General features: G+C 42.9%; 1 protein-coding gene and 1 long non-coding RNA gene across 3 annotated transcripts in view; one reads left to right on the top strand and one right to left on the bottom strand.

The window, feature by feature from the left end:
* Window positions 1–9,454, bottom strand: part of SKAP2 (src kinase associated phosphoprotein 2) — a 120,317-nt gene extending 110,863 nt beyond the window's left edge. For both annotated transcript variants that reach the window (XM_042043477.1, XM_042043478.1), the window contains exon 1: window positions 9,219–9,454. In XM_042043477.1, coding sequence (XP_041899411.1) covers window positions 9,219–9,267 — 49 coding nt within the window. In that variant the 5' untranslated portion in view covers window positions 9,268–9,454. The remainder of the gene's footprint in view (window positions 1–9,218) is intronic.
* LOC121671558 lies at window positions 377–17,192 on the top strand. Its single transcript, XR_006018539.1, has 3 exons — window positions 377–387; window positions 887–891; window positions 17,033–17,192. It is a non-coding gene; the product is annotated as an uncharacterized LOC121671558 (long non-coding RNA).
* Window positions 17,193–17,680: the final 488 nt, after the last annotated feature.

Below are 17,680 nucleotides of genomic sequence, written 5' to 3'. Positions count from 1 at the left end.
CTTTATAAAACAGAAACATATCACAATTTGTATTACAGGCTGCAAGAAAACAAGTCAAAAGTTACTCTTTGAGAACATTAGCATAGCTATTACAAAGATGTTGTTCTTTACAAATAATTTACTAGATTATTTTTTAGATGTTTAGATTATTATCCTCACAGAGTGTGGCAAAAACATTCATTTTTTACAGTATTTTAGATTTCTGAAGAATTATATTGATCCCCCTCCCCATAAGACAGAGAATCTTCCCCATTACATTTTCCAAAGCAATCCTGAATGGAGGAGACCACTCAGTTCTACGGCATTCCTTCTTTGAAAGGACAGAAGGAAAGGCACTTAACATGTATTAATGAATCCTCCAGACATGCCCCCAACAGCCCCTTTACTGTATACCAAGTATGCCTACAAAGATTTTGTCCAAACCCTTAGAAAAACTACACATCTTCGTAAATTCCAATGTTTGGAATTGCCAATCAAGCTGGCAGATGAGAACCCACAAAATTCAATGATATTGACCAACTACAAAACTAAGATTAAAAAAACTGATACTTTTACTATTCAGAGCAAAAATCAAAATCATCAACAGCTTTTCTCTCAATAAAACCTAACAGGATTTTCCAGTACAAAATAAGCTTTCACTTGGAAAGGGACAGCCTGATAAAATATTTATTTCTCCATACTTTTACATATTTATTTTAAAAATTAGATAGCAGCTTCAAAGTTCTACCTAGGCACCAATATGCAAAAATTTAGAGGAATTAGTCATGTTTGTAAATCAGGAGCAATACTTGCACAATAACCTTTGGACACTAATTAATCACAAATCTTGGCTTCAGGAGTCTTCATTTAAACTCAGTGGGTTTCCTTACTTCTTGGAAAAGCTCAGCCCAGGTGAGAATTCTGCCATCCCAGATTTTGACTGACTATCAAAGCTTTATTCAAAAACAAATGTTGAAATAACACAATCAAGGAGTATGTGGGGACTGGAAACCAAGCTGGTTATTATAAACAAGGCTTAAAATACGCTGTAGATACAAAAATTTGAGGACTAACTATATTGCTGACAGATTTTGTTCTTTTCCAGAAAACCTTGGACTTCAAAAGCAGAAATAATAGAGAATTTTCAACCATGGAAGGACAGGGCAGAGTAGATGCTGCATTTACTCTCAGTATAAGTAGAGTTGGAGGAGAGAGGCAGAAAGAGCATATACAAGTTTGTCATTTCTAAACAGCAGTAGTTACAGAAGACTTCCCTGGGATGGCTTCCCTCTCACACAAATATGTGAAACAAGTTCTCCGAGCTTAGGCGTATCCACAATCAGGGTGCGCTGTTCTCAACATGGAACACTATTACTTCCATATGTCCAGAGACACCATATAGCTTGATTCATCACAACCCCAACATATGAAGACAGACCTGATATACGCATGATGCTAAAGAAGCAGTTCACTTGAAAATTACATTTTTATCATAGATTTTTCTTATCTACTCACAATTACACAGTATGTTATATATCTTTTTCTAATCTGCTGCTGTAAATCCATCCAGGATGCACCAGATGCACAAGATGAGTAACAGCCTAAGCTTCTCTGGACAAGAAGTCAGCAAGTCATCCAAGTTATGATCGTCTGATCACTACCTGTACTTCCACACTGTGGAGGAATACTGACTGCCTTAACATAAGAAAATGTTCCTGTAATTTCTCTGACCTTCCACGAAGTGATTTACCTAGGAATTAGAACAGAACTTGGGACTTCAGTACAACAGATCCAAGTTTCATACAGTAAACTTCAAAGAGAAGCAGCAAAATTTACCCATTTCTCACCACTGTTCTAGTCACTTACTTGCTCTCCCCTCTCCAGGATGATCCACAACTTGTTCTCTCCTGTATTAGTTTAATGCTACTCAGAAAACGAAACTACTAGTCACAAGCACTTGAGTGTAGACCTGTTTCATGCTTCAGCAGCAGCCGATCCATCAAGGAATTGAAAAAGGAATAAAAGAGAAACTCCAAAAAGAAAACATCTTTGAAGAGATTTCTGGTCTAAAAGCACTTTAACTAATCCGTTACCCCACAGCAAAAAAAAAAAAAAAAAAAAACAAACAAATTACATATTTCCATAAATTGTTCCTAACAAACTGAGCAGCTGTTTAGTATCACACATTGCAGACACTTAGCTGTTCCCACTAAGAACATGAAAATAGAAAAAAAAATAAAATTTTTAAAAAAAGGAAAAATAGGGGAAAAAAAACCTAAACCAAATAAACAAAAACAAAACTAAGAAAAATACACCGTGGAAACCTATTTAACACCTCTTTTCTTAAGCTTGTATGTTAGACTGCTTGATAGCTTAATTACCCATACTTGTTGCTCAGTTTCTTAAAGCCCATGATGCTAAATTTGTTTGCACCATACCCCAGAGAAATTGTTTGCCTGCAGGAATGAACAAAAGCCACCAAACTGAAAGGTCCAATTGATACAATTCACTCACAAATTGCTCTGCCAATACAGGTTACAAACTGACGGAAAAGGGAAGTCACACCACAGTCTAGCTCTGTCCACTTCAACCAGCTCATACAGCTCAAAACTTAAGTGCCAGTTCACAGAACAGTCAAAAGCTAAAAGCCATTTTTATTTCATTTTCATCTACAGTCCTTTCACAATGAGAAAAGTTAAGATTTATTTTGCATTTCATTGTTAAAACAGTTTATGGTTCTCTTTACTTCAATGATTATAAACAGACAACACTGCAAGATTTTCATTGTTTTAAAATCTTTGGAGTTATTTTCTTTAATGAAGGCTGAAACCACACAGATGGAATTTTTCAAGAACATTGTAAATTTCTAGCCCAAAGCAAGTGCTGTGTTAAAGAGTGCTTAAGCATGACAAATCATAGCACATTTGTTGTTTACAGGGTTTAATACTGTAAACATAAGTCACACTTAATAAACAAACATACTTAGGACAGCACTACCTCTATTTTGTGTCAGGGCGGGCCAAGCAGATTCCCACAGAGCCACTCAAAAGACTATGTGCTGGGTCATTCTTTCTCCCCTCCTCCAGCAGACAACCAAAATGTTATCCAATCACATTATCAAGAAGTTAATCACTCCATCATGGACACATCAACTGATGAGTTGACACCATTCAAATGACAAGAGAATAATCAGGAAGTGGCAATAAGGTAGGAGTGTTTCCACACCCACGGCAGGGCCCGCGAACAGCTCTGCCTCCATGGCCCACGGAGAATGCAGGCGCGTTGGGAGGCTGGGCACGCACCCATCGTATGACGAGGGACACTTGCATGGGACAGCCGGGCAGATGTGCTACCACTCGCACAAGAAGGCAGCGGCAGGGCAGCAGAACAACTGCTCCAGCCACCAGCCTCTTCCCATCTCTCTCCTCCACCTCAAGGACTCAGAGAGCCAGCAGGCGGCTGCCAGCCAGAAGATTTGGGACAGCAGGCCAGAGAATTTTGGGAGATAGCTGCAAGCTAGGCACATTTATTACACACACACTGTCCAAAGGTGACGAATATTAAACAGACTGCCATGTATCTTTCAGCTTTACACGGGCTGGCATTAGAAACCAATTAATTAAGTTGATTTCAAAGTTCTCATGTGATTCATTAATAGGGAACAAGTCTGAAGACAAACTATCAAGCAATATTTGTCACTGCCTGTTCTCTTAAATAAAGAAATACTGGAGGATTTTGCTTTTGCTCTCCCCCTGCCTTCACAACTATATTTTAAAGTCTCTCTCCAGAGTTTGCTAAATTGCCTTTTAAATATATATACACTTAATCAGAAACAGAACACATGATGTAAAATAAAAGTGACTGAACTTCAAGATGTCTAAAAATACTACATTTATCCAGCCTAACAAGAAGGTAAGCATTCCTTTTAGTGCAAAGCCCTGGAAAGGACTGCCTTTAAAAACTGCTGTACCTTAAATCCCCAGAAGCAAGGTTAAGTTGCTGTGTTGACATATACAAAGTAAGTATCATGAAAAATGTTGACACTCAACAGTTTTATTAGTGATTTTAAAAGCAGAAGTATACACAAACTGCTAAGACTCCTCAAATGAAGTAAATAGATAAGGCATCTCTTTTAAAACATTAAAAAAGAAATTATAATCAAGGACTATATATATATAGCTACATATCTATCTCTAATCTCATTGGTTGAGTAGTTGTGTATCCTCTCTCTACATTAAAGAGGTGAGAAAAGATGAAGCTGTAACATATTAAGCATATAATGAAAAAAAAACCACACCAGTACAAATCATAATCAAGTTACAAAGTGATTCCAAATGAATGATAATAAAAAATGTTAAGGATTAACCTAAAGATTTACACTGTATGCCACATTATGCTGTGTCTATTGTGGTTTGTTGACATATGATTATGAAAGAAACGTAAACCCAGTCAGATGAAAAAGATAGACTCCATGTTAATTGAAAAAGACAAACTAAGTGAATAATGAGTATATAAAAAATAGCCTATGCCATTTTTATCACCCATATATGACACTTATTCCCAAATTTATGGCAGAGACAATTGAACTATGTTTCAAATCACTGGAGGTTATTTCTTACCAGGAATCCCTCTGTGCATTTTTTTCACCTCACTGTTTCTAATCTTATTCCATTACTATTGAAATATATACATACTACCAAAGCTGTAAATACACGTCTACTTAAAAGATGTCTACAATAATCACCCTGGTTTATCTTGTACAGATGGATTCTTCACCAAGAACTGGCATTTGTAAAAGCCTTGGAAACATGGAAATGATTCTTTAAAAAAAGAGTAAAGTTTTAAAAACCAGCATGCTTTTAAATTTGAACCAACCAATAAAGAAGAGCTACACTGTACCTAGAAGGCTTTTTCTACGACAGGCATGTAAGGAGCAAGTCCAGGAACAGCTGACACGGAAGATGAAGATGGACAGTTCGTATTTTGGGGATCAGGGGTAAATATAACCAGCATAGTCCAAAAATAAAAAGTAAGCAACTCATGCACTGGATCCAGTGTCTTGTAGTTTTCTTGCCTTGCCCTTTTCTGCAAGCTGTTTCCAAGATACAACTAAACAAGTAGGTAAACAGTATTATTTGAAGAAAAAAATAAGAGGAGTCACACAGAGAAAGGTGATTTGGACAATATAACTAAGCATTTAAACAAACTGAATAATACCTGGGTAAAAATGACCTCTATGGCAAGAACATTGGGTTTTATTTAGTTTTGGGGTTTTGTTTAACAGAACAAGGAAAATGGTATTAGGATGGGATATAAGGTTCCATATAAACTAGAGAAAATTTTATCCTATTTTCACAGCAAAAGTATTTGTAACTTTTAAAATATGAATACAGAAGATTCAAACAAGAAATACTGCCAAGTGTGAAAGGAAAATTGAACAAAAGACAAAGCAATAGCACCCATACTATAGTCACAGGTGTCATGAACAGGGGAAAAGATATCATGATCTATTTATATCTAATGATCATGACACCATAAAAAACCGTGAAAAAATAAAGAAGTCTTACCTCCAACTAAATCTTTATTACTGAAAAAAACTCAAGAATTTTTTTTCCAATCAAGATGACTGAAGCAACCAGTCTGGCTTACATTACGGAAGAAATAATATGCCTTTGGGGAAGAAGCAGCCTCCAAACTCCTTCTCGGCTATGAAGAAGCCAAAACTTAGCAAGGAAAAATAGAAATGAGCAGGCTTTCAACAAACTTGTAACCAGCAATAATTTGAGGGGACAAAAAAATAGTAACATTCCACTTTGCCAAACGCCCACAAAAATATCACATAAACACAACAGAGGATGCCTTTTCAAAAGAAGAAAAAGCAGAGCTGGGCTTTCTTCACTAAATTCCACGGTCTCAAGCATCATTTGGAAGTGCAGGGACATGGGCGGGGAATTAAGAAGTTACATACACTACCACACACCTATGAGGTGCAAACAAGGAGATAAGGGAGCAACAAAGTTACTTGCTCCTCCTACCAGGAGTTCAACTCATGACCAGAGGACCCTGTTTCTGTCTCCAGTGTCTCCCTCCCACCACTTGAACAAGTCAGAGAAGACAGGATGGGATTGTGCAATCCCAATAATCCTCTGCAATGAGCCTATTGCCACACTGACCTTTCCCCTTCAGCTTTACAGAAACAGCTTCCTCCTGTTTCCAGCTAATGCAGTTAGCCCTGAGCTCAAGCTGTGCTTCTGCCTGGAACATTTCAGCGCCACTGATATGCAACTATAATGACCCTGCCAGCATGTGTGACAGAATTTGTCTTTGTGTTAAAGATATAATATTGTTTAGGTTCAATGTAAAGCACTCACAAGTCAGAAAGTTTCCTGTGCAACTTTAATTCATCCCCTGGTGTGTTTATTCCCATTATCACCATGTTTAACTACAGGAGCACTTAGCATGTTTTCCAGTAGGACTCCTACTTATTCAGCATAGTGGGCGGACATACTCCAACCATCAATCAAGGGTAAGCAGGGATAAGAAAATCCACGATTGTTCCTCCACTTGTTGAAGAAGTTGGAAATCATAGGCAAAAAGGCCAAGAAAAGGAGGAGGAGCAGAAGAGCACAGTATTTATGAGATTTTGCACCTGTGAGGGCCTCTCTGCTATGTAACATCAGGCTAAAATACGGTGCTTGTCGCTAGCCATTAGCTGCACATTCTCAACTGAACCTGTTTTGAAGTACCTGGCACTTGTAATGGCCACTGAATATAGACATCCAACTCATATTATTTTCTGGAGAAACCAGCACAGCATGGAGGCAGGTGAATTTGAATTCTAATTCTGTTCCACCATTGATTATTTTTTGCGACCCCAATCACATCTTATTACACTAATTTTACCAGTGGGAAAATAATACTCCCTCATCTCAAAGAGGTACTGGATCAATAACTGTGAGCCATTAAAATAATACATTAAGAAGCACCCTCCAAGAAGAGCATGCAGAAATTAATAACTATGTACTCACTGTGGTCTTTGTATTGTGTAACAGTTTCTTAACGAATAGTAAAGATACTACAGAGCTCCCTTCCCTCCTCTATTACCATACATCTTCACTACAGGAATAGTTTGAGAAAAAAAAAAAGCAGAAGCCTACATAAAAGATTGTCAGATCCTACACATACCAGTGGAAGAATTGCTCATACAGCCTGGATTACTCTCATTTCTAACTTTCATGCACTTGACTGATAACCTTTAAAAACAGGGCTTAACACATACTGTAAAAAGTAATGCCGTATTTTATTTTTCAAAAATAAGCAAGTTATTTAACATTGTATAACCATACTGAAAGTAACAACTAAAAGCTGCAAACTATTAGTTACTACTAGTAATAACAAAACAAATGTTTAAAGATCATTGGTAAATCATTCCATTGTCTTCTTAACTTCAGTTCTATAGACAGCACAAAAGAAACCATCTTGTTTTTTTCCAGAAAAGCTGAAGCTGTACACACTGTACAAAGATTAGATACCTGTATATAACTTAGGCTGCTGATCATATATACATATACATAACCCTCTAAAAGTACATATACATAACCCTCTTGAGAAAAAGTAGGTGTTCTCAGTTTCACTTCAAAATACAAACTTTTGTGTCTCTCTTCCATGGCAGACTGGATAAAGATGGGGAGAAGGAAGGACAAGTTGTGTAAATGAGGTACCATGACTGAGAAAGAAATCACAGTCTCAAATGATTCCATCTGCATCACATCTTTCCCCTCAAAAAAAAATTCTTAAAGCCCTTAAAACATTGAAGAGTTTCAAGATGAGCTTCACTCAGTGAAACTAGCACCAAAACAAACATACAGGCTCCTCATCTGACCATGAGTTCCAGAATTCAGTATCGCCACAGAAAATACCAAGATTTGGAAAGGCTCTCTGAAGGTAATATTTATTTTTTCTAAATGAATAAGAATCCATTCCACCATATGAAATCATGAGAAGCCTTCCTTTTTTTTTTTTTCTGGTGGCCTTTTTGGCCACACAAATTTTAACTACAGATAGTATGATATGCTAGTAACAGTTAGAAACTACAGTTAGAAAACACTTAAGGCAGTTGGCAGAAGATGAGATGTGGTGAGAGCAATATATTTCAAGCATTAGCTCTTACAGTCAAAGTGTTAAAAAAAAGAATAGTCTGTGGAGGTGATGAGCTGCACTAAACTCTAGCAGGTGCCCAGCCATGTAATTGAGTGCTTGGCCTCAGAAGGAAGATTTCAAAAAGCATGGGTAATTTGAATGGCAAAGTCTGAGCTACACAAGTTCCTGTGGCAGAAACAGAAGTTCTCAAAAGAAAGAGAGTCCCACTGACATTGAAATGGCTTCAGGATAGCAAACTTTTCGATAACGATACCAGAAAAGCCAACCTTTAAGTATACAATTTATTTTAATTAACAAAAACAACAAAAAAATTTAAATACGAGTTCTTGAAGGTAAAAGATAACCACCCGTATTCGAAATTCTGTTCTAACACTATAACCTTTCACGGTGAGAAATCATCCCATGCCTACGCTCCAACGCATCCTGAGAGCGTGGACAGTCACGGTCGGAGGTGTGTGACTGATATGACAATACGCCAGCAATTCAGTAACCCTTTCGTCCGCTCCTCAGCTGTTCAGCGGGGAAGTTCATTACTTTTTTTCAGCTGATGCGGGCAGCCGGCCCTGCCGGCACACCCCGAGGGAAGAGACTTCCCCCGGATGGCTCGGCGGTCACCCCGCGGTCACACACCCCGCACGCGTGCCCGGGGGAGCCCCCGAACACCTCACCCCGGCTGGGCGCCCGCAGCCGCCGTCCGCGCCCGGCAGAGGGGAGGGGTCCGCTCCCGGGCGCGGACAGGGGGTGGGGGCCCCCCCCCCCGGGAGGGGGGGGCCGGCCCGCTCCTTCCTCCCTGCAGGGAAGCGAGCCGGAGCGCTGCGGCTCCCCACGGACGGGCACGGGGGGAGGAAGTAGCCGGGGAGGAGGAACTGGGGGGATGGGAAGAACAGAACCCCAGAATCCATGCAGTGGAAACGATCGCTCAGCGCCCGCCGAGGAGCGCTCCGCCGGGGCCGCGGCTCCAGGGGCTGCTGCCCCCGCACACCCCGGCTCCCCCGGCCCGTCACACCCCCACTGGCCCGCCCCCCTCGACCTCCCCTCCGCCCGCCCCCAGCGAAGGAAGCCCTCCCTCCTACCCTCACCTGCCAAGAGGCTGCAGACGTCCTCGGGGACGCCGGGAGCGTCGGACATGGTGCGGGCGGCGGGGGCGCCCGGGGACACCCGGCGGGCGGGGCTCGACGGCTCGGACCAGTCCGGCCCCGGCCCCGGCCGGGAGGAAGCTGAGGCCACGCCCCCCGGTGGCAGCGGCACGGCCGCGAGCCGCGGGGGGCGGGGCCTATCATCACCGGGGCGCGGTTTCCCGCCACAAAGGCGGTGCTTCGAGCCGCGGGGGCGGGGTTTCGCGGCACCGGGCGGGGTTTCGCGGCACCGGGCGGAGCCTCATGCTACCGAGGCGGGGCTTCCCGCCGCCCTCCCGTCCCGGCTCCCTCCCCCCGCGCCCCGGCGCTGCGCATGCGCTTCATCCCCTCGCTCCCCCCCTCCCACGTGACCGCTGCCAGCGGCCATCCTGCGGGAGGGCACCGCGCGGGCCCGCCCTCGCGCCAGAACCAAACATGGCGCTGAGCGCTGGCTCCCTCTGCGCGTCTCCGCCCCGAAGGCCAGAAAAAGTTGGCTGTTGGATAAGAATACCCGGAGGCCTCTCTCTCATTATTGGCCCAGTGATTGTCCCGCCCACCAAGTCAGGGGCTGGCGTGCCCCCCTCGTCCCACGGGAGCGAGCAGGGCTGGGTCCGTGGATGTGGAGGGTGGTACTTTGATGACTTAATTCCTTCCAGACGTGTTTCCAGCCTTCTTTCACAGCGCGGTGGTGACCTTATCCCTTTCGGCTTTCTGTCGTTACCAGTGTCTGTGTTCAGGATGGCAGACTACAGCCCAAGCTCATATCTCTGCCAGTGTCCCAATGGCTGCAGCTGGCAAAATCAAGCCATGGAACTTGAGGAAATCAGTGAAACAGTGGGAATAGGCCGGCTCATATTGGCGTCTGTTAGCACAGGTGTGTGGGCAGCAGCAAAAAAAGATGCTGTTGCTGTGCAACACAGCTGGGCTGCTAGAAGGGCCAACTTTGCTGGAGTGTTGCTTACGGGGCAGCTTTGGTATGTTTTTCCCACAAATCCCTAGTTGTATGCATTTGGAGCACATCGGTGATGTAATATATTTAGTGTAGAAATAGTCAAAGTAAACTCTTGGGATGTGTTTCTGTGACCTCAGTGGTTTTGGCTGTATCTATGTTACTGCTGCAGAAAATGTTTGTGTTAGAGCTGTGGTTATGTGAGCACATCTGTGTATCATACCAGCGTAGGAAAAACATCAAGTAAAAGAAGTTCCATTTATGACGTTTCACCTTTATACCAGTGTAATTATATGAACACTTGTGGTACAGCTGGCAGTACAGCTGTATCAGTCAGGTATTAAATAGCCCCGTAGTTCTGCTTGGTGTAGCTGTGCCCGCTGAAGTCTGCAGTGTAGATGTGGTGTTAGATTATATTGTTCTCCTGACCTCTCACATCTCTTTTAATCACATGGAGCAACTCATTTCAAATACATCTGCGTTTTCAAAGCATTGCAGCTTTATTACCTGACTTTATGGCCAGCCTGGCTGAAACTCAACCAGTGAACTAACTGACCTGTATAATGTTGTTTAATGGTTTTTATGTTAGTTATCTAATTTCAATTCAACTGTAATAAACATGCACAGGCATCTGGGTGCATATGTGTATAAATAGATTATGCCTCTTTGTTTGTATAAATACCTACTACTCATCTGTTACAAGAATATGTTTGATTAATTTCTCTGTAGTTGGCAAAGAAGGCTCTTTGGGCTTATGTTAAATTACACATTTCAGATGTGCAGTCTTGGGAAGCTGCCATAAGGAATAGGAAAATGGCTTGTAGTCTAATTTGCTTGCCCTTTTTCAGGTTAATCATAATCCTACTTTCTTGTGTTGACTTTATGGCACCATCCATTTCTGTTCCAGAAATGTGTCACTTGAACTCTGTTGTAGTCTTTGTTTTGAGATCACTCTACTGATAATTTATTCCATATGTTTACCATTTGTGTAAACTTTTCCTGTGTTTCAGAACATAAGATGGGAAGAAATAACTTACCTTTATTATTTCCCATCCCCCATACTCTAGCCACTCTGGCTTTTTCTACTTACTTTTTTTGTTAAAGACCTCCTTGTTGTTGCAGTGAAGACCAGCCCGTCACACAGTCATCAAGATTTGTGATCCAGGCCTATTTTAAGCCTTGTTAAGTTCCAGATTTACTCATAGTTCCCTAATTTTTAAATCTACCACTAATAGGAAGCATAATTCAAAACAGACTCCTTCCTGAAACAAGTCTGGCTTCAGTGCTGTTTCAGCCTGGTTTCTGAGGATTCCACAGCTTGTGCCTCATCGAAACCAGACACACCACTTTGCCTAATCAGGCCCATGGATCAGGGGTTCTTGATGTGTGGGAAGCAATGCCACAGGGAACGCACAGAAGTTTATTGTCCTTCTGAGCGGGGAGAGCAATGAAAACAGGGAGTTCAGGAGGAATAGCCTACCTGGATCTGCAAAGAGCCTACAGCAATGCAGCTACAGGAAGAATAAACTTTCCCATTCAGGAGCAGCATCACTACTGCCTTGCCTCCCTGAAGAAATGTGACATACCTGGCTTACTGGGAAATCCAGTATTTTTTCCTTAAATGGTCCATGCTTCTGCAGCCATGCTTTTAAAATTTAGATTCTAGGAGATGGATGAAACAGGACCTGTGTGCAGCTGCTGCTTCTTCTGTACATGTCCTTTAATAGAAAATTAATTGAATTACAGTGCATGCTCCCTGCACTGATCCCTGCGCTATTTCACACAGGCAGCAGTGGCCTCGTTGGGGATACTCTGTGTTCTCATCTGTTTGCCCTGCTGGCTGTCTGTCTTCTTTTGCTGGACTCCCAACAAAACAGCTAGTCAATAGTCAGAATATTTATATTTTTTAATTATTTAATGACATTGAACAGTAGTTGGCAAAGATTTCTGGTATGCACATAGAGCTGTTAAACGGAAGGAGCACTTACTTTCTTTACAGAAGCGCTTTCTTTATAGGCACAAAAACTGTGTTTAAGAAAATCAGGAAATTATCTTATTGAATGACAGTGCTCTAAACACGGCACCTCTTTATGCCTTTTGACTGTGGTTGCTGCACTGAAGAAAAGCACTCTAACAGTGGAAAAGCAGATTCAAACCCTTTTTCCTCTGGCGAAACATCATTAATGTTTTCTTAGGATTTGCTGCTACTATTCAAGTTAAAATTATTTCCTCACAAGCAGAGATACATTCAGGATGTCACAACAGTTGCTTTGAGAATAAGTTTATACATTAACTTTGAAGCCTAGAGAAGAGCTAATACTTCATGTAACAACTCATTATGATTTTATGTATCCTCTTCTATTCAGAATCCATCTCCATGAAAGCTTCCTATTTTGCTGTTCCTCTTAGAGGCATTTTATACAGAAACAAGACCGTGAGGCATTCAAGTATTGTTTGCACAGTTGGGTTGCATTGACTGTACTCTGTTAGAATGTGGAAACATGGTCTTGCATTTAGAATTCAGCCTATGGAATTCAGCCCGTCAAACATGAGCTGAACATGCTCTTCAGTTTATGGGATGATCACAAATGGAACTAAAATGTACTCAGCAAGACTGTAAAAATTTTGAACACCAAGTATGTGTTTCTTTATTTTATTTATTTGTTTAATTATTTATAATAATTTATTTATTATCTTTATTCTTTATTTATGCTGAATAATTGCTACAGCAATGTTTTTTTCTACAGTTTGGAGGCTTTGGTGTCACTGTTTAGTGTTCCCACTTATAAAACTGATGCACTTTCTTCGTGAAGGTAACCTACGATTTCTGGAGTCCTTCCCAGGTCAGTACTATCTTGCTCTCAGTGTTGACTATTATTAAGACCTCAGTTTGAGTAATTCTCAACTCCCAGGTTTAAAAACACATCTCAAGAAACAAATAATTCCCTTCTGTCTTCATGTATTCCCATCTATACAACCACAGAAAGGTGCTGAACTGAAAACCTGTAAGAATGGTCCCCTAGATAATTTGCTATGTGCCATATCATAACTACCCATTCAGCTTTCAGAGCTATCGGGTTTGATGCTGAAGTCTTCAGTTTTCCAAATATGGAGCAGCAAGGGCATAGCTTTTCATTTTTGTACTTGAATATTTTCCAACAAAGTCTGATTTTACCTAAGAATTACCTCTGGAAGGAAAGATTGGTGTTTCTGTCATCAAAACGATAGGATAATTAATATAATTTTGAATTATGTTTTCTAAGCATTACATATTGTGGGAAATATTTTTGCATAAGAATTTTTTTTTACTCGAGCATCCATTAGATTGTATAGGATTGTGCATTATTCAATATTTTATTAGACAAAAAAATATTCTGTATCTCATCAAGTTCAGTGTCTTATTTCAAAAAAAAATTATTAGGAAAGCTCCTATCAGACAAAGTCTCCTGTTTTGAGGTGATTTTCCAGCTGGATTGATTCAAATGGAACATCCTGAAAGTTAGTTTTGGCACAGGTGTGAGATTTCAGTCAACATTTTTTCTCATAAAAATCTATGAAAACAAGCCAAAGATAACTCCCCAAGTGTTACAGAAGATTTCTGCTGCTTATCAAGCAAATAGTGCCAATGAAGTCTGGAGACAACAAGATGAATAAGAGTTGTGCGATTTCAGCTCATACTCAATCCATTTGTTCTTGTTTGTATCTCACCCTTTGTTCTTCAACATCTTAAATGCTGAAGAAGTGAAGACTCTTCCTCTGTCCTTTTCTCCTCTTCAAGATGTACGGAAATGTCCTGGTGGGTCTTATTGCAGATGAGTATGGTTTTAGGAAGGAAGTGGGGAGGGAAGCTCTGTTTGACTGGAGTTAGTAATTAGATCTTATGTGTCTCGGACAACTTCAGGAGGAAACACTCCGGAGTGAGTGTCTCCTCCGAAGGGAAAAGGGCCTTCCCTTTTCCTCCACCAATAAGACAAGTGGGTCACAGCAAGTGAAAGTGGAAAAAAAGCAAACAGGGAAGAACAGAAAAAAAACCCCTCAAAATACAACAAATTCCTAGAGACAGAACAAACACATGGGCTCAGACCAGCCGGGGCCACTCCACAGGCCCGCCGGGGCCACACGCAGGCTCCCCGGACTGGCGAGGAGGGAAGGGAGGCAGTGAGGCAAGGGGGGGCAAGGGAAGGGAAAAAGAACAAGAAAAAAAACCAACAGAACCTTTCTCCTGGTAGCCAGAACACAAAAGAAACCCAAAGAGCAGCACAGCACTCCCAGTGCACTCCCTCCCAAGCCCCAGAGACCCCCGAGCCATTGGGCTGAACCGTTCAATGCCCCCTCGGGTCCATGGCTCTGACCCTGGCCCCAGGTCCATCCAGCGTCCTTGGGCATTGAGCGGACGGTTAAGGAATAAAGCGGCTTCATAACATCACCCTGTTACAGTGCAGATACTGCAACACGCATATCAAACAACGAGGCCTGTGGAAAAGAAATATATATGGACCAATTCTTGCTAGATGTTTCAGAGATGTTTATTTCCCCAGCCACATGGCCGGAGCTCTGCCAAGGAACTGCTCAATCCTGGGACCCGAGGGTCCTTGCCTGCGCAGGGGAACACAAAACAACCAATGGGGAACAAGGCTGACCAGGGGCTGGGAAACCCTGTGTCTCCCCCCCAGGGCCACTCTCCCAGGGCTACATGGCAGGGGGGAGGGCCCCAATATTTCACCCATTTATTTTTTACAAAAAGAGATTTAAAACTTAACATTGAAAACAACTGGATAAACATGAGATAACAAGGACAGTTTTAAAACAAAACAAGCCACCCTCCTGAGTCTTTAAACGTCCCAACAGATTTTCTGGAACATCTTAAAGCTGACAGAAGGGAGACAGGACTCTCCGGGCATGCTTTGTGGGGAAACTGAGGCAGGAGAGGGTTTCTTCCATTTGTACCTGTTGGAACGCTAAACAACAATAGTTAATTTCTTCTCTCACCCTCTTCATCACCCACTCAGCATTGGAAAGGGACTTTTGGGGAAACAATTGGCAAAGGCATGGTTTTGTGAGGGAAACCATGGGTGAAAAAATGGATCGGGAACACACTGGGGGTAATAGGATATAAGGTAAAAGGGAAAGGTGGGATTAGGAAAGGGAGACTGTAGGGGGGGCTTATAATGGAGATACTGTCTAATATGACTATGATTTTTAGCATATATACTGCCTTTTACAGAAACACCATCAGGCCCAGTGACCTCTGCTGCTTGTAACCCTTTTCTACCTTGCACAATTTTGAATTCCACCACCTCTCCATCTCCCAAGCTTGGGATGTATTTTTCAGGGTTATTCTTTTTAATAGCAGCTCTATGAATAAATATGTCTTCTTGGTTGTCACATCTCATTATAAAACCGTAATTTTGTTTAACATTATACCATTTTACTATTCCTAAAACCTTAACTATGCTGATTTTTTCCTTTTTCTGAGTGGCTGCTGTTTTCTGTCTCACTGCGTTTTTGCTTTCTCTTTCGCTTTCACTTGCTCCCGTGTTGGAATTGCCAGGGTTGTCAGTGCTGCCAGGGCCACCGGAGCTGCTCGTGCCTGCGTGCTCTTCCTGGGGTCACATTCGGGGCCACGCGGGCCGGGCCACGCCGGGCCGCGCCACTCAACTCCCTGCACGCCGTCTCCTCTGTTCTCAGCTGCGCTGCCGCTGCCTGGCGCTGCACCCACATCTCGGCCAGGCCCCGAGCGGCAGCCCCCCCGCGCCCTGCTCCAGCGCGTTTTGGCTGGGCGCGGCTCCACTCCACCGGCACCGCCGCCAGCTGCCACCCGCTCACTCCACCATGCATGCGTGGGGCCAGGCGGGCACCGCCGGGTTGCCCCGCTCCCGCCGCGCCTTGCTCTGCTGCCAACGCTGGAGTTTGCGCCGCTCTGTCCGCTCACGGGAACTGCCTCGCTACTGCTCGGAGAGGGCTCGGTCCACGTGGTCTGGGTCACACAGACTCTGAGGCACGCTTCCCTTTGCCAAGACACAGCTGACATTGCTCAACAGTCTCAGTAATTAAATAACGTTCACGAAAATATTCTTCCATTCGCATATATTTTGACTCAAAAATTAACTGTGTCCAAACAGTCTTCCAAAAGTCTTTGGTAAGAATCACATCCCAAGAAACATAGAAAACATTCTTAAACAACCATGGCAGGAAGTGTTTCAGTTCCTTTTGAGCTTGAATTAAGCTAAAATTTACAAATTGTTGTTCAAGAATCTTTTCAAGTTTAAGATAAATGTCCATATGCGGCTCTGAGAGCCAGGAGTCTTTCCACGGTTCCTCCATAGTATAGAGATGGAATAGCAAAACAAAAACAAGAAGAGGAATCCAGAGTTTACTCACAAATCAGTCACTGTAGGGATCGGGGATTGTTTTCTGCTCGCATTACCCACCATTTGTTACAGTGCGGATACTGCAACACGCATATCAAACAAGGAGGCCCGTGGAAAAGAAATATATATGGATCGATTCTTGATAGATATTTCAGAGATGTTTATTTCCCCAGCTGCATGGCCGGAGCTCTGCTGAGGAACTGCCACAATCACAGGACCCCAGGGTCCTTGCCCGTGCAGGGGAACACAAAACAACCAATGGGGAACAAGGCTGACCAGGGTCTAGGGAAACCCCGTGTCTCCCTCCCAGGGCCCCTCTCCCAGGACTACATGGCAGGGGGGAGGGCCCCATCATCACCCCAGGACATTCCACCCCTTATTCCATACCGTCTGCTCAATGCCCAAATTAATACATTTCAACTTTAAACACACACGTTTATACATATATATACAGCTAGGAATTGGATCTCTCGGGCAGGTCCCTTGACTTTGTTCTTTTTGATGGCAAAGCTGGCTTCCAGGAGACTCTGGATGATCTTCTCTCCCAAATACCTCCAATGCTGTGTTCCCCCACACAATGATGTCATCAATGTACTGCAGATGTTCTGGAGCCTCACCCTTTTCCAGTGGAGTCTGGATCAGTCCATGGCAGATGGTGGGACTGTGCTTCCACCCCTGGGGCAGCCGGTTCCAGGTGTACTGCACACCCCTCCAGGTGAAAGCAAACTGAGGCCTGCACTCTGCTGCCAGAGGAATGGAGAAAAACACATTTGCAATGTCAATGGTGGCAGACCATTTTGCTGCTTTGGACTCCAGCTTGTATTGGAGTTCCAACATGTCTGGCATGGCAGGGCTCAGCAGTGGAGTTACTTCATTCAAGCCGCAATAGTCCACAGTCAATCTCCATTCCCCTTCTGACCTGCATACAGGCCAAACGGGGCCTTGAGTGAGTGAAGTGGGCCTTGCTGACCACCCTTTGGCTCTCCAGCTCACCAATCATTGTGTGGATGGGAATCACAGCATCTCTATTTGTCCGGTACTGCCGTCAATGCACTGTCAAGGTGGCAGTTGGCACTCACTTCATTACCTTCAGAAGCCCAACTGCA

Source organism: Corvus kubaryi, unplaced genomic scaffold (genome assembly GCF_017639235.1).
Source record: "Corvus kubaryi isolate FWS band 111438036 unplaced genomic scaffold, C.kubaryi_AGA036_p1.0 37398, whole genome shotgun sequence".
Classification (NCBI taxonomy): domain Eukaryota; kingdom Metazoa; phylum Chordata; class Aves; order Passeriformes; family Corvidae; genus Corvus; species Corvus kubaryi.
The sequence above is the reverse complement of the archived record's forward strand: the minus strand, read 5'-3'. Positions and strand labels throughout refer to the sequence as shown.